At 35.1% G+C, this 17,407-nt stretch overlaps 1 protein-coding gene across 2 annotated transcripts in view; it reads right to left on the reverse strand.

Moving 5' to 3' along the window:
• Positions 1-17,407, reverse strand: part of Ccser1 (coiled-coil serine rich protein 1) — a 1,322,544-nt gene that overhangs the window by 940,471 nt on the left and 364,666 nt on the right. For both annotated transcript variants that reach the window (XM_032906396.1, XM_032906397.1), the window contains exon 4: positions 7,186-7,279. In XM_032906396.1, coding sequence (XP_032762287.1) covers positions 7,186-7,279 — 94 coding nt within the window. The remainder of the gene's footprint in view (positions 1-7,185; positions 7,280-17,407) is intronic.

Here is a 17,407-nt window from a genome sequence, read left to right on the forward strand (position 1 = left end):
AGTCTAGTTGAAAATACCCTATGCCCATTTCATTTGATCCATACAAACTTTGAGCTGATATTTACAATATTCCTGAATTAATGTTGTAACTCTTTATACATTGCCATTGATATTAGCAAAGCCACTAGGGCTTCTTCTCAACTCTGCTATACTTTACCCATTAAAAATTAACAGCAAATTACCTTCTTAATTAATAGTCACAGGAGTAATTTCTATCCCACAGAAGAATTCTTATAATGATTCTCATCAAATTCAAAATATTTAGCAACTACCTAATTAATTTCTAATTGATATTGGTGGGCCATTACCTCCATTTGTTTGTGGACAAACACCAAGACCAATGTTCTGAGTACTTCAGAAGGAAACCCCAAATAAACTCCAACAACCACCTAACTATTGCATTATTTTTATCAAAGAACATTTAATGATTTAAATTTATTTTTAATTAAATATCACGTCTTTAAGTGGTAAAACCAAAACCAATTGTAATGCACAGCAACACCCCATGTTCTTTTACAAACATTGATGAGACATTTCTAGTATTTAAGGTATTTAAAAGAGAAATTAATTCTTTCTCAGATACACAGCTACCCAAAGTAGGTTGTATAGCATTTTGGGCAATTAATTAATATCTAGTGGAAAAAGTTTTCAGGAACTTAATTAGACTGGTTTAAAATAAAGAAATCTGCCTTGTTTTGAAATAAAATGTCTTAATTTGTTAATATTTAATACAGCCAACACATCATGTAGTATGTTATAAAACTAAGAAAAAATATTTAAATTAGAAAGCTTATTCTGAAATAACCTATGATAGTGATGAATTATTTAAAACTCAGTAACCTTAAAAACGCAACCAGTGGTAAGACAAAAAATTTACAAAAGATTAAGATTGCCAAAATCCCAGGGAGCAAAATCAAACTGTACTAGGTTCCCGCTCTAGCCTATGTATTCAAAAAAGCAATACGTGTTTCGTTCAAACATGCCTCAGTCACTCAGGGTGATATTCTGTGATGAATGTAATCACAGTGTTACAAATGGAGAACAAGGTTCAAAAATCCTGACTCACTGAGACCACACACACACACACACACACACACACACACACACACACACACGCAAATAGCATAAATGAGTCTACACACTGTGTCTAAATCATTTCAACAAATTATTTTGCCCCTTCCAAATCCTCCCTTCCTTCCATTATGTCTCAGATTCATCACATCTTCAATTATTATTATTGTAAGATAGATAGATTAGATGGATAGATGGATAGACAAATGGACACAACTTATTGAAATCCACTTAGTCTTTCTAGAATGTACTATTTGTCATTGGGTGACCTATCCAGGTCTCATCGCTGGAGAAATCCAATTGTCCCTCTCTCAGCAGGCGTTATTGCTTTTAGCTCTTCATCTAGAGATGGGCTCCTGAGAAATTTTTCCTATCCACATTGGCATGTCAGCTGGTGTGATCATTATGCAGTTCTGTTAAGACAACTACATTGCTAAGATTTTAAGAGTTCAGCTTTCCTTTCACACCCAGAAGACGCTATGTTATATCAGGCATTCTGCTCCTCTGGAACTTAGAATTTTTCTGCTACCTTTTGTATGATTTTTCCTTAAGCATAGTTTTGGTTATGTTGTACCGGTGCTAGCTGTGGCCATGCAACTCAGGGTCATTTATTCCCTGCATTTTAAACAATTGTAGATATCTATAATAAGCTTCTGTCACAAAAGGCATATCTTTAATGCCAGATAAGAACTACCTTCATTTTGAATGTAAGGCTACGCATTTATAATGCTCTTAGATGCTATTTGATCTCAGAATATGGTAGTGATAAGCTTCTTCTCTGCAGTATAGGATTATCCAGCCATAAACAGTAGGCTAAGTTTATAATAACAGATGTGAACGCCCTTCTACTAAGTGACCGTAAGTCCAATTACATAGTTGTTGGATACTTCCAAAAAATTAAGTGATACTACTTGACCATGACGGGTATGTTGTTGTGATGGTAATTGTTGTTATGTTCCACAGATTTAACTGCAAGGTAGGATTATTAATTACTTTTCTCCCTTGGTAGCTTACATTGCACCTTCTGGTACTATGAAACCTAGTTCTCAAGAAAGAGGCTTAAAGGTCTGCACACAGTTCACTCTCTCCAAGTTCTACGTCCAAAGTTTTTGGTAACTTCAGCCAAAGGGTCTTATCTTCAGGTTCCAGAAGGAAACCAAGGCAATAGCAATGGCTTACATGCTTTGGGAATTTCTCAATCTTCCTTCCCTTCCTATGTCCAAGAAGTCCAAGTTGTTTCTCTTGCCTAGCACTGGGATATTTCTTCAATAATCTATGACTTCTAGGGGAAGTATTATCAATATTTGTAGCACAAATTTATCTAATATATATGTATATATATACATATATATATATGTTTTTTAAAGGAGAGTTGTGTGTTGTTATATGTTTTAAGTAAACTTATGAAATTATAATCCCTATTAAATCTATGCTAAGTTTCTGTTTATTGAGAATACATCCTAAAGATGCAATTTTCTTTAAAAGTTTTTACACTGGATCTGATGTGGCTTCAGCAAAGTTTGGGCACTATTAGCCCTCAGCTTCCTTCTTACTAAATTACTTGTATTTTAAACCAACTCTTTAAGACTGCTTTATAATAAACAATTATCTTTTGAGTGTATGGTTTTATGCAGTGTGACATGAAATCAATACCGAAAGCAAGGTAAAGAATATGTTCAGTAGCTTCTTCAACGCCATAAGCCCCTTTATCCACAGACATTGATGTATTTTGTTTTCAGTCACATTTTCACTGTTCAGTCTTTAGACCAATGTTATTTTCATTGGCATTTACACACTGCTAGTTCTTCAGCAATGAACTGTTCATGTCCTGAACAGTATTCCAGTTTTGATGAATTATTTTCCCATCCTATTTTCATTTTTATTTTAGAATATGTAATTATAAAGTGATATGACATCTTATGGAAAAGAGTAAATTATAAATGCACAATGTGATATTTGGTGTGTATATATGTAACTGCATTTCTCACAATCATAGTCCTATTTCCAGAATTTGTTCATCATATAACTGGTCAATGTTTTCCCATTTTTCCACACACAGACCATAGTAAGACTCAATGGACTCCCATTACCAGGTTTCTAGCTATTACATCTTCATGATTACAAATATCCCTTGGTAGTAAGGCAGGAGCCAAAATGAAAATGGGACCAATTCTATTGCTAAGAATACTTCTAGAAGGTGACATTCCAGGTGTGATCTGTCACCTACCCCTTCAATTTGGTCAGTGTTGTTGCTCTACATGACTTAACCAGACTACTGCTTCCCACTAGCTTCTGCCACAGTGAAGACTGACTTGTCTAGAGTGACTAGCATGGAAGCATAGGAAATAGTAGCTAAAAATGATGAATTATAAATGCAAACCTACCTTTCTAGATGTAAATGGTCCTGGATAAGAGGCAGCTTGCAGATGCTAAAGGATCACATCTAAATGATAATTTTTAGTGGGTGTGGTGGCACGTGACCTGCTCATCATCTAGCTCTCCACTGTACCTTCTTTGCAGTGAGTCTGAACACTAACATACCACTTTTCTTTCCTAAATAAAGGGAATAATTTATAGAGGAAAATAATTGTTAAAAGGTTTCCCCAGAGCAGATAGGAGATATATTTGTGTTTAGATTGTCGGCCATTATTGCTCTTCACCGTGCCTGGCGGTCAAACATAACTGCTTTTCACCACGGCTAGCTCCAAGCAGAACTGGCCTTTTCATGTCATCTCTGCATTCAAGTATTTCAAAAGTATTCCAATAAATACAACGTGAAGATGAGACTGTGATTTGGGAAATTTTAATCCCAAATCACTATTATTCTACCATTTCCTCACTTAAGACACCCATTTCCTGATTTTGGTAATTTTATATAATATGTCAACCTAATACAATCCATTGTCCATATTTGTGGATCAAACAAATCACTGACATAATCATTCTACCACAGATGTTTCCACAAAACGTTTCATAAAATTCGAACTAAATCAAAATGCCATTTACAAAAATGCGTTAAAATTAAACAAAATAAAGTATAATTTGATGAGACACCATCAAATCATCTTATCTTCCATTAATTCAGAATGATCTTTCAATTTCTAAACATTTATTATATGTTATATGTAATACCATAAACATTGTACATATAAACTAAACATATCTCTATAAATTCCATCATTTCTTCATAGTAAAAACATTCAAAACTCTAACTTTTTTCACAAAGAGTATATGAATTTTTAAGTAAAGACTCCAATGAGAGTGTCACATTGTACTCATCTATTATCATTACTATTATTATTATTGTCATCATTTGTTGTCTTTTTTGTTTTTGTTTCCTGGGTTTTTTTGAGTTTTTTGTTTTGTTTTGTTTTGTTTTGTTTTGTTTTGTTGATTTTTGCTTTTTTACACAGGGCTTCATTGTATAGCCTAGGCTACCCTGGCATTAGCTCTATATAGCAGGCTGACCTCAAACTCACAGAGATCAGCTTGCCTCTGTGACCCTAGTGCTGAGATTAAAGACGTGTGACACCACTGCACGGCTGCGTTCAGCTCTTTTAATCTGTAGTTATCCTCTCTGCCTTTCCACCATGCTGTCCGCCTGCAGAAGAAGTACAACCATGTCTCCTCTAGAGTTCTCCATGCTTTCTGCTTGGATGCCTCCTGCTTGGATGCCTCCTGGCAGCCTCGCTTTTTTACTGATTTTCCCTCATCTCAATTCTTGTTATTAAATCATTATTTAAATTAGCTTCAAGACATCCAAAATTAGTAAGATTTATTGATATGTTCTCTCTTTACAAAAAGTCAAAAATGTTTAAAATTATGAGATCTATTTTACCACACAGATTTTAACAAGAATACACAGAAATTCCTTTCATTATCTTCTGGGCATAAGCATGTGTGGGATAACTGAAAGGGAGGAGAGAGTGGATATTAACATTCAGGGATGGCACTAGACCTATCTCAGCCATGCAGCAAGAGGGACAGACAGACTGCCCAAGTTTTATGTATGTCAATGCTGAGGATCTAGGGTGTAGTTACACTACCTAATTCATCTCTGTATCATTCCCTCATGACAACTACCCTGTAATCATACAATAGTAAAAATGAATGCGTTCTTCATTGCTTTTAATTTTGCTTGTTGTACTACTAAATATTCAGTAAGTGTCTTACTGAAAGACATTTGAAGTATTTCCAAAATTTTATTCCTGAAGACATGGAGATGAGTATTTAATATGTATACATTGTTATTTTATACTTTGGCAGCATCACAAGTTTGGATATTAGAGGTTAAATAGTACTATACTATACTATATGGGAAATATGCTATATTATATGTCTAACTACAGCAACACATGTTTGCTAGATATTGACTAGTTCTCTATTAAAAGGCTACTTTCAAAAGGAATGCTTTTTATGGTGTTCCCCAATGTCTAACTGTTAGGACAAATACACATTAAAAACAAACTTCAGAAGTTATCTTCATTAAAAAATTAATAAATATCTACATTTCAAAGTGATAGTTGTCAAACTAACTGCATGTAGAATATTCTCAAAATATTTAATCCCAAGTTGATATATAATGACAAGCTAAAATAAAGTACAAGAAAATATAAATATCATTATGGTCTGATTTTTAAATTTACAATATATTTAGTGACTATATAAATTTAGTATGAAACAAACAACTCAAAATATGGCTGAGAATGAATACAGAGAGTAAACATCACGAGTTAGACGTAGAAACCACTAAGTACAACAAGGTCATCTTTCCTTAGCTCATCGGGTAGACTTTAAATCTTACCTTAACACTTTTGACTTTTAATTTAAAAGTAACAATTTAAAATTTTTCACTTAAAAAAACACACAATATTTTTATCAAATAGCCAAGTGTGAATATAATTAGGCCATGTAAAGTACATTAAGTGAAGTATTTTTAAGTTTAGAGCTATAATATTTAATATATATTCAAACTATTACAAATGATGTGCATTCTCTTAGTTTATGTAATGTGAATTTTATTCTCATAAAACTGTAAGTGTTTATTTGAGGGTATGCCTTTGGCTGCTATTCATCACCATCAGCATTCAAATTGACTTTACAATATCAGCATTAATCTATGTTGTTAGGGTTGTTACAACTAAAATGGAGAATAACAAATCTAGACCACCAGTACTTTCATTTATTGGAAAGTAAACAATGAAAAACGGGATGGTAGCTATTATATTGTTCTTCAAACATAAAATATTGATGTTTTAAATTGTTAAGTACTTAATTGGAGTATTTCTTTATTAAAAACAAAAGCAAGAACAAAAACACTTTTTGGCAAGATGGCCATTTTACTACCAATCCATGAGAATGGGAGATCATTCCATCTCCTGAGATCGTCTTCCATTTCTTTTTTCAGAGACTTGAAGCTCTTGTCATACAGTTCTTTCAATTGCTTTGTTAGTTACACCAAGATACTTTATATTATTTGTGGATATTGTGAAGGGTTTTGTTTCCTTAATTTCTTTCTCAACTCATTTATCCTTGTGTAGAGAAAGGCTACTGATTTATTTGAGCTGATTTGTGTCACTTTGACCTCCCTCTGTTGTCTAATTGCGCTAGTAGAACTTTGAGTGCTTCACTGGATAAATAGGGAGAGAGTGGACAGCCTTGTCTTGTCCCTAATTTTAGTGGGATTGCTTCAAGTTTCTCTCCATTTAGTTTAGCTGTTGGTTTTCTGTATATTGCTTTTCTTACCGAAAAAAACCCCCATCAAAATTCCAACGCAATTATTCGCAGAGATAGAATGAACAATTTCCAACATCATCTAGAATAAAAACTAAAACAAAACAAAACAAAAAATGGGAGAGCAAAATACAATTCTCAACCATAAAAGAACTAAGGAATCATCATCCCTGATCTCAAGCTGTACTACAGAGCAATAGTGATAAAAACTGCATGGTATTGATACAGAGACAGAAATGTAGATCAATGGAATACAGTAGAAAGCCTAGAAATAAACCCACAAACCTATATTCAGTGTCTAGATTATTGTGAAAAGCTGCACTTAAAGCTAATTAATTGGCTTTATGATCATGCTGCTATGGGTGCTTCTTCAACCCTTACCTGGTGGTTGAAGATTCTGCTCCTCTAAAAATTCTAAATCAAGCATTAGATCATCTTCATCCAGTTCGCAGGACCCCAAATGATTTAGGACATCCTGAAAGGAAAGAGAAAGTGATAATGAGAGGAAGCACAGAGGCGTTACAGAAATAACCACGTGCAGGAGTCATGAAGCAAGACACTGATTAAAGAAATCAGAGACAGATTTTGTGACTTGTAATTCTACCAGTCAATGAAATACTTTAACAGTTTTTTGAACTTTTTAACTTTCCCTATTACTTGCTTCCCTTAGTTATTCCTGCATTTACACCTAATAACATAATAGTTTTCAACTGAGCAGATATACATATGAACCAAAGAGGGAAAAATAAGAAACAAGTCTCCAGCATCAGAATAAAAGTGCTTGTTTTCACACACAGCAAAATAACAAAAAACCCACCTATTTTGATTGTCATAAAATAATCAATGCTTGCATATTTTAAAAGTATGTAAAATTTCAAATACACAGATGACTGTAAATGAACACTTAGTTTTATTTTTTCTACTATTTCTAGGTCTTGGTCACATTATCAGTGCATTAAATAGGTTCTATCTCATGAAAAGGACCTCAAAAACTATTTCTAAAAGTGTTGGTTAGTCCCATAACATTTGTTTCACTACATCAGCATAGCTTACTGACGGGTTGCTGTTATAGGTCCAAGTGTTTGTAGTTGGATTAACTTAGTGATTGCAAGTTATATTACCAAGTGATAGTAATTGAAACAGCACACTATTAGTACAAAAACACACATATTGATTAGTGTAATCTAATTGAAGACCCAGACATAATTCTTAATGCTTATAGATAGCCATTTTATACACAGAAGCCAAAAATACACACTCGAGATAGGACAGCATCTTCAACGTAGGGTGCTGATCAATGTGGATACCTGAATGTTGAACAACACAAATGGATCCGTATTCATACATAGCTAAAACTACTACCAGCCAAGCAAAGTGGGAGCCTGCACAATGGGAGGAAAACATCTGAGGTATTTTCTTATAGGAACCTAGTCAAATAAATAGCCAAATATATTTTGAAAAGAGTGAAGGTAATTTATTTCTAGCATATAACCAAGTTTTAAATAATTCAGAAATGAACATCTTATGTGTTCTGAGCTTCTAGTGTTTGTACTGTATGCTTCCCTTCTGGCAGTAAACTTTCACTAAGATTCCATGTTCGCTGATTCTGGCATGAGCCAACACAGTGCTCTTAGATGAACCAAGATCACTCTGTCAACTACTTCAGAGACTAGAGCCTTTTCTCAGCGATGGAAAAGGGGCGGGTGTGTGCGGCCTGGTCATCAATATTGTAAGAAGCAAAGTACCGTCTATGCAGGGGCTGTGCCTGGCATTTTATATACAGGGTCTCTACATAGACAAAGACCACACACATAAGAGTACTTCTGACATAACCCCTATTGAGGAATAAGCTTCCTGATTGCAGTTGCCTGCAATTCTCAAGGCTCAAAGACACTAATGATTTTGATTTTCTTTTGTATTTTGTATTTTGTATTTTTTATTTACATTCCAAATGTTACCCCCATCCCAGTCCCCCGAAAAGTTCTACACCCCATACCCATTCTCCTTTGCCTCTGAGATGGTGCTCACCCACCACACCTTCCACTCACCCACTCTCATCCATATCACACACCCCCATTCCCCTTCCTGTAGGCATCAAGTCTCTACAGGATTAAGCATGTGCTCTCGCACTGAGGCTAAACAAGGCAGTCCTCTGCTACATATGTGCCTGGGGCCATAGACTTGCCCACGTATGCTCTTTGGTTGCTGACGTAGTCTCTGGGAGCTTCTAGGGGTCCAGGTTAGTTGATACTGTTAGTCTTCCTATGGGGTTCCAATCTCCTTCAGCTCTTTCAGTCCTTCTCCTAACACTTCCATTGGGGTCCCTGACCTCAGTCCAATGGTTGACTGTAAGTTTCTGCATCTGTCTCAGTCAGCTGCTGGTAAAGCCTCTCAGAGGACAGCCATGCTAGACTCCTGTCTGCAAACACAACATGACATCAGTAATAGTGTCAGGGTTTGGTGTCTGCCCATGAGATAAATCCCAAATCGGACCAGACACCGGATGTCCTTTCTTTCAATCTCTGCTCAATTTTTGTCCAAGTATTTCTCTTAGAAAGGAAAATTCCGGGTCAAAAATCAAAGGTAGTTTAGTGACCCCATCCCTCCATTGGGGTACCCTGTCTATCTACTGGAGATGGTCTCTTCATGTTTTATCTCCCTGATGCTGGGCATTTCAGTTAAGGACATCCCCACTGAGTCCTGGGAGCCTCTCATATCCCAGATTTTTTAGGGTCTTTCTAGAGGTTCCCCTGCTCCCCACACCCCACAGTTACATAATTCCATTTGTTCTCATCGCCCTCTGGGCTTCTCTCCTGTCTCCACCCCCATACCTGATCCTGTTAATGGGTGGGAAAAGGGACTAATTTTTTCAATAGGATACATTTGCTACCACAATCAAGTTCTGTTTCTTTCTAGACATGCAGGGAAGAAGGGTCTCAAGCCATTCCTGCAGAGGAACACGATAATCAGACATAATAATCACAGGAACGGAATCCAGCAGTCAATTAATGTTAATGGTTGCATCTCAAACTTAAGAGTGAACAACAGTGTGCTTCAGATTTCTTATAAAACGAAAGCAAAATCGGAATGCACCATGACAGGTAAGTGATGACTAAGCAGCAACCGTCTCTCATCTCCTAGTAGGTGTAAATGCTAAATAACAAGGAAATAGTGAGAAAGCATGAATATTTAATAATGTTGATACAGAGTTCTATGCATCTTAATAACAGGAACATTATTGTGCAATGCTAGGAATTGCAACATAAAATGAATTATTTTATGTGAGGGTATTGCAGTGTTGCACAAAATTAAAAGGAAGTATTAAACATCTTTAAAAAGGCATAAGGGCACTTGATAAGTAGAGTGCAATCATAACACAAGTCTTAATCAACGGTCACGATTTTGGGTTTATATTTTTTTCTGAATACATAGCAAATACAAATGATTCAATAAAAACTCACCAAAAACTAACAACTGCAGATTTAAGACATGCTTTCTTTCAGTTATTAATACAGAGTGGTTATTAAGTACTGAAAATGCTAAATGCAGACATAAATATTTCTCAAATACTAGGATAATTAAAACGTTGGCACCTACAAAGTGCAACAGCAAGGAAAACAATGCGAAGAAATAAAATGGCTGGTAAACCTATGAAGCTAGGTTCAGGGGAAAGATCTTGATTTGTATTAGAGGTTTCGTCAATACAGTGTTCTGATTATAGATGGTGGTATCTTGCATGGAAACTTCTCAGTTACATAAAGTTCCATTTATCAACAGTTGGCCATAGTGCCTGTGCTATCAGAGGCCTGTTAAGCAAATCCTTTCCTATGCCAATAAATTCAAGCATATTCTGTATTTTCTCCCCCAGATACACTTGAGTTATCAGCTCTTATGTTAAAGTGCTTATCTATTTGGAGTTGAGTTATGTATAGAGAGATAATGATGTAGTTTCCTTCTCTTACATGTATCTATGAAGTTTGACAAATACTATTTGTTCAAGATGTTACAATTCCTCCGATGTGTATTGTTGGGTTTTTTTGTCAAATCTATGTGGCTGTAAGGATGTGAGTTTGTGTGTAGGTCCTCAAGTCTAATCTGCTGATTAATGTCTCTGTTTTTATGCCAGTACAATACTATTTTTACTACTTGACTATATAGTACAAGTTGAAATTTGGAATTATAATACCTCCAGCAGTGACTTTTATTGTGCAGAACTATTTTAGCCAACCTAGGTCTTTTGTCTTTCAAATACAGTTGAAGATTATATTTAAGTTGTGTGAAGAATTATATTACAATTTTGACGGAGGTCCATTTAATTTGTAGATTGTTTCTGCTTTAGTAGCCATTATCACACTATTATCCCAACCAATTCTTCATCATGGAGGGCCATTCCATCTCCTGGTTTCTTCTATAATTTCTTTCATTTCACTGTACAACACTCCCATCTCAGATTTAATCTAAGATATTTGAGGGCTGGAATATAAGAGGTTGTTTCTTTAATTTCTTACTCAGTCTATAGGGTCTTGCTGTTTTGAAAGGCTACTTACCTTTTAGTGTATTAATTTTCTATCCTACTACATTACTGAATGTGTTCTTCAGCTGAGGGGAGATGCTGTAGTGTCTTTGTAGTCTTTTCTATATCATCTGCAAACTAAGATATTTGACTTCTTCCTTTTCTATGTGTATCCCTTTATCCCCCTTTTTCTTGTCTTATTGGACTGTGAAAACTTCAAGTCTCATATTGAATAAAGATGGGGAGAGCAGACAGCCTTGCCTTTTCCTTATTTTAGTGACAATATTTCTAGTTTTTCTTCCATTTAACATGATATTGGCTATGGACTTCCAATATATTGGCTTTATTGTGCTGGGTTATGTATCTCCTATATCCCTAGATTCTCCAGTTTTATGATAATATGATGTTTGATTTTGTCATAGGTAATTTCTTCATTTAATGAGAAGTTTGGGTGGTTTCTGTCTTTGAATCTAGTCATAAAGCAAATTACATATGTTAATATCCATATGTTTAACCATAACTGGATCTCTGAGATGATGTTGAGTTATAGTAAGGGGATGATGACTTTGATAAGTTTTTTTTTTAATTTGGGTTGCAAATATTTTATTGAGAAAGAGACAGACACAGAGATGGAAAGAATGTGAGAGTTCATCAGAGAATCTGGCCTATAATTCTTTTTGTTAAGTTATGAGGCAAATTACAAAACTATATATCTGGAAGAGGGTAAGAATCTACAATATACAAAGGATTAATGATGAAAATACAAAAATAACAATTAAAATCAAAGTACAGAATTAAAGTTTTCAAAAGAATAAATACAAATGTCTGAGAAATATATTTTAAATATTTAACATCAAGAGCCATCAGAGAAATGAAAATGAAAACAACTTTGATATGTCTTCTTTACACACCCAAAATGGCTAATATTAAAACCAAAAAATCAAACTAAGAAAGCAAACTGATGACAATGAATGTGGGCTCGCCATAGGGAAAGAGTAATATGCTCGCTACTGTAGAAGTGCAAACCAATGCAGCCATTACTGAAATCAGTATAGTGGTTACTCAAAAAGCTAGATGAAGATCTACAATATGATCCAGCTATACCACTTCTGGACTTACACTCACATGATTTTATATCCTATTAAAAAATTAATACTAGCTTATCACGAGCACTGTTGATTTACTAACAGTGATTAGAAAGTAGAACTGATGAGTGGATCATGAAAATCTAATACACATACACAGTAAAATGTTACTCAGCTTTAAAAACTGAAATTTTTTTTAAAAATTAAGACTCTGTTGGTCTTCTTGTTGAGTTCATATCCCATTTGGGGACCTCAATCCTTCCTCCTATTCTTCCATAACCTCCATCCACTGTTTAGCTTTGGGTGTCTGTATCTGTCTGAGTCAGCTGCTGGGTGGAGTCTCTCAGAGGACAACTTGCTCCTGTCTGCAAGCATAATGGAGTATCATTAATAGTGTTAGGGATTGATGCTTGCACATGCATGGGTCTCAAGTTGGGATTGTTATTGGTTGGCCATTTCCTCAGCCTCTGCTCCATTGAACCACCAACATGGGCTGAACCTAAGCCTTCCTGCACATTTGTAGCTTGGTCTTCATTTGGGTCTCAAGCAACTGAAACAGGGGCTATCCCAAATGCTGTGGCCTGTACATGGGTTGTGTTCTTTTAGCTGGGATGCCTTGTCTGGCTTCAGTGGGAGAGGAAGCACCTATTCTCACAGAAACTTGAAATCCAAGGTTGGGGGAGATACACAAGGAGCTGCACCCATTCAGAAGACAAGGGATAGAGAGATGAGGAAAAGATTGTGAAAGAAATTGACCAGGAGAGGGACAGGGAGCAGGATATAACATTAATAAATAAAAACAATAAATTAAATTTTAAAAAAGGGAAAAAATAAAATTATTAAATTTATAGGTAATGGAAAAAGATGGAAATGATTATTCTGAATGGGAATATTTTGAATTAGAAAGAAAACAGCTGCATGTTTCATATTTGGAAGCTAGAAACAAAACTTTAGATAGATTGGTTAAAATTGAAGTATGCATATATATTGGGGAGTGGCATTGACCACCAGCAGATTACAAGGAACAGGAAATAAAACAAAGATGGTATGAAGGGAGGCATATGAATGATGAAATGAGAAGGGTTACATGGAGTGGTGATGGGAGAGCAAGGTAGAGGAGCAGGAAAAAGAAAGGATATCTAGTTATAAAGATCTTTGAAACTTACAATTAGAATCCCAATATCACAGAAGCTTTCTAAAATATTTATACACATACACATATGAACAGAGCTAACATTGGGTTGGAGAGGTGACTCAGTAGTTAAGAGAACTGACTGCTTGCAGAGGACTCAGATGTGAGTCTCAGCACTCACATACAATTTTCTACTCTAGGGCATCCAACCCTATCTTTGAGCCTCAGGGGACACCAGATATGCACGTGGTATACATGCAAGCAAAACATACATACACTTTTTTTTAAATTTCAAGATTGAGAAAGAGTTTAAATGGATCTACACTGGGACATGGAAACAATGCTTCTCACTACCACCATAGATGATCAAAGGTAAAGCTCATTGAGAAGTATGGGTTACCACCTTTTCAGTTTTTGGTCAGTTGAATCCTTCAATTCTTCCAAAAATAGCATTATTCTTTATTAATGTCCTGAATTTGGTGGTAGGACCCTATTGATAAAAACACCACCTAGTTGATTGAAAGCAATGCAGCAATCATGACATCGCCAATATGAAGATTTCATTTTTATTAGTTAACTTTCATAATGCTGGTGCTAGTTTCACAACTGAGAAAGAAAAGTTTTATAGAATTCTGCAAGTTATATTAATGACTGACCTATTGAGAAATGAATACTGGTGCCACAGTGATATATAAATGTTATAGAAGTAACCAATCACTTTCTGTCTAGATTTGCGGCATGCCTTGCAAGAGAGAACTCATCCTTAGTACCATTACCTTAGCTCCAAACCTGTGACTTGGTAGGTCATATCACATATGAGAGAACCTAATATTATTTGATTAAATTGTCCTAGCACTAAATTACCCCCTAAGTTATCATTATATCCCCAGGCTAATGTATCTCTCATCTCTGATCAGAGAACCTTTTTCACGTAGTAGATGGAGATTAACAGAATTTATAGAACCAGATATTGTAGATGGTTCAGCTCTGAATGGGACATCGATATCATACATCCTTCCCACTCAGCTCAGGGATCATTGTAAAAAGTTGAGGCAGGGCACAAATATTGTAAGGGTAAGAAGGACTAAATGTTTACAAGAAAACATCATTTGGTGTACATGACAGCATCGTTAGTCTCATGAATTCACAGTGCTGTGACTATATGCACAAAACCTGCACAAGATCAATTCAGCTAAACTTCCTGCATGGACAAAGATGATTCAGAAAACCCCACCCCTATCTGAGAAGCTATTGGCCATTGACAGCTGTCAACACAGGGCAAGTAAACATTTTTCACAGGGAGCAATCTTTTAAAGATTACTCAGGCTACTGTAGGTGGTACTCAACTTCTGTAGATACAGGCAGAAGTAAGTGAACTCAGTGTGTGTGTGTGTGTGTGTGTGTGTGTGTGTGTGTGTGTGTGTGTGTGTGTGTTTTAATATGAACAAATGAAGTTCAGTGAGGAAAATGTTAGGATATGTGGAAGGAGTTGGAAAAGAAGGACTAGTGGGAAAATATGACCAAAGCACATTATATAATATATATTATAGGTTATAAGTTATAGGTTATAGGTTATGGTTATATGTTACAGGTTTGTTATATGTTATGTTATGTGATATATGTTGTGTGCTATGTGTTATATGTGAAATTCTTAATTTATTAAAAGCAAAAATGATGTTAATAAGAAGAAAATCCTTTGTTTCTATATAGATGAAAAATGAAGAGTTTTCATTGGGTAAAATAAACCAGGTTCAAAACCAAACAGTTTCACTCATACACAAAATCAAATACCTCTGAGTCACTGAGACAGAGAAGAAATGTGTGGTTACCAGAGACTAAAGAGATGTTTGGGATAAGTAAATGTTGATCAGGTTCTAAATATCACTTAGGAGAAATGAGTTTTGGAAAGCAGTGTTTGGTCATTTACTTAATTATAATTTGTACTTGAAAACTGCTGAGAGTAAAATATCCTCACTACAGGAACACATGAGATTGCAGATGTTAATCAACTTGGCAAAATATTCACCAGGGCCCATACATATTACAATATCACAGCACACACATAAATCTATGTAACTTCTTTTAGTTAAATGTAGCATGTAATACAATCTCATTAAAAATAAAAATCACTTAAAGTAAATGATATGCAATTGTTGGTAATTTACAAATTGAAAAAAAACCCTGCTTATACAAGACAAATCATTATTTAAAAGCCATTACATTTTGATTTAATGCATATTCCAACTCTCTGCTATTCAAGAATTGTGAGGAAAATTGAGAAGTCCTGATTATTTCCCTGAAAAGCAAATTAGAAAGTAATTCTAAAAACTAGTAAACTGGATACTAGTAAATCCAAATGCAATTATGTCTGAGAATATTCTAAGTAGATACTTAAAAATCTTGTAATACTAATTACTCTTATAATTTCACAAATGTTTCGATATCAGAAACAGTTACAGTTTCTAATGACGTAAATCAAATATTCACTTTCTTTTTTTAAGTAATTTGGATTCACTTTATTTTTTTATTTACATTATGACATTTTATTAGATTTTTTAAATTTACATTTCAAATGTTATCCCCTTTCCCAGTTTCTTGTCCATAAATCCCTATCCCTACTTTTATGAGGGTGTTCCCCCACCCACCCTTTCCCACCCCCTACCCTGACATTTTCACTGGGGGGGTCCACCCTTGGCAGAACCAAGAGTTTCTCTTTCCATTGATGCCCAACAAGGCCATCCTCTGCTACATATGCAGCTAGAGCCATGGGTTTGTCTATTTTTATAAAGCTCCAGTGATGCAACAGTCTAGCAGAAATAACTTATTTCCTCAGACACCTTGCAGATAATCATATTCTAGCAAAAAAATGACCATATTTTTAAAAGCAAAATAGACATTAGCATTTGTTTGTGACAAGCGTAAATCTGTTCTCCAGAGCATATGTCCTATTGGCTAAAACAATGACATTGAATTTAGAAAGCTACAAATTTGAAACACATGTTATGGTTGCAACCTTTGGATCCATCCATTCTACAAAGACTTCTAACTTGAAATGTTAGTCTCTTTAACTCTGCATTGTGATAAAGACAAAAATTATGATCCTGATAAAAATTAGGGGAACTAGTTTTACATCCCACTATGCAATAGTATTTCTTTGAAAAGAGTTGCATCAAGAGACTATCAGATCATTAGGCTACCAACTATCAAGTCAAACTTAAATGTCTAAAAAGCAATATTTGGCATACTAGTCTAGACCTTAACAGATATAAGATATAAATCACCTATATTGATTTTCTCTGCATTGATTCAATTAGAATTTGGAATATTTCCTTCTGCAAATCTGAGAACTGTATATACATTTTGTAATATGAATGAAAATTATACACTATGTATTAAAATAATGTGCTGTCATGTAAATGCATAGAAAGAAACTAGAGAGATGACTCTGTGGTTAAGAACACTTGGTTCTCTGTTCTCTTACAAAGGATTAGGTGTGGCTCCCATCATATACACAATACACACACACACACACACACACACACACACACACACACACACACACACACACACACACACGCAGCAGCAGCAGCAGCAGCGGCAGCTGGCAACGTCCTGTAACACAAAAGTTGCAGGGAATCCAACTCTGCCTTCCAGCTTGTATAGGGATTGCACACAGAGGGTGCATAATGCACATGCAGGCAAAACACCCATATTCATAAAATGAAAGACAAATAAAGGAGTAAAATACAAAAGCACTGGCTAGTGAAGCGTTGACTTTAAAATTTAAACCACTATCTGGATTTCTCATCCTTTAAAATTAAACTCTGATCATGCTAGTTTTATTTTATATGTAGCAATGTATACAAAATGAGT

Source organism: Rattus rattus, chromosome 6, assembly GCF_011064425.1.
Source record: "Rattus rattus isolate New Zealand chromosome 6, Rrattus_CSIRO_v1, whole genome shotgun sequence".
Lineage (NCBI taxonomy): Eukaryota > Metazoa > Chordata > Mammalia > Rodentia > Muridae > Rattus > Rattus rattus.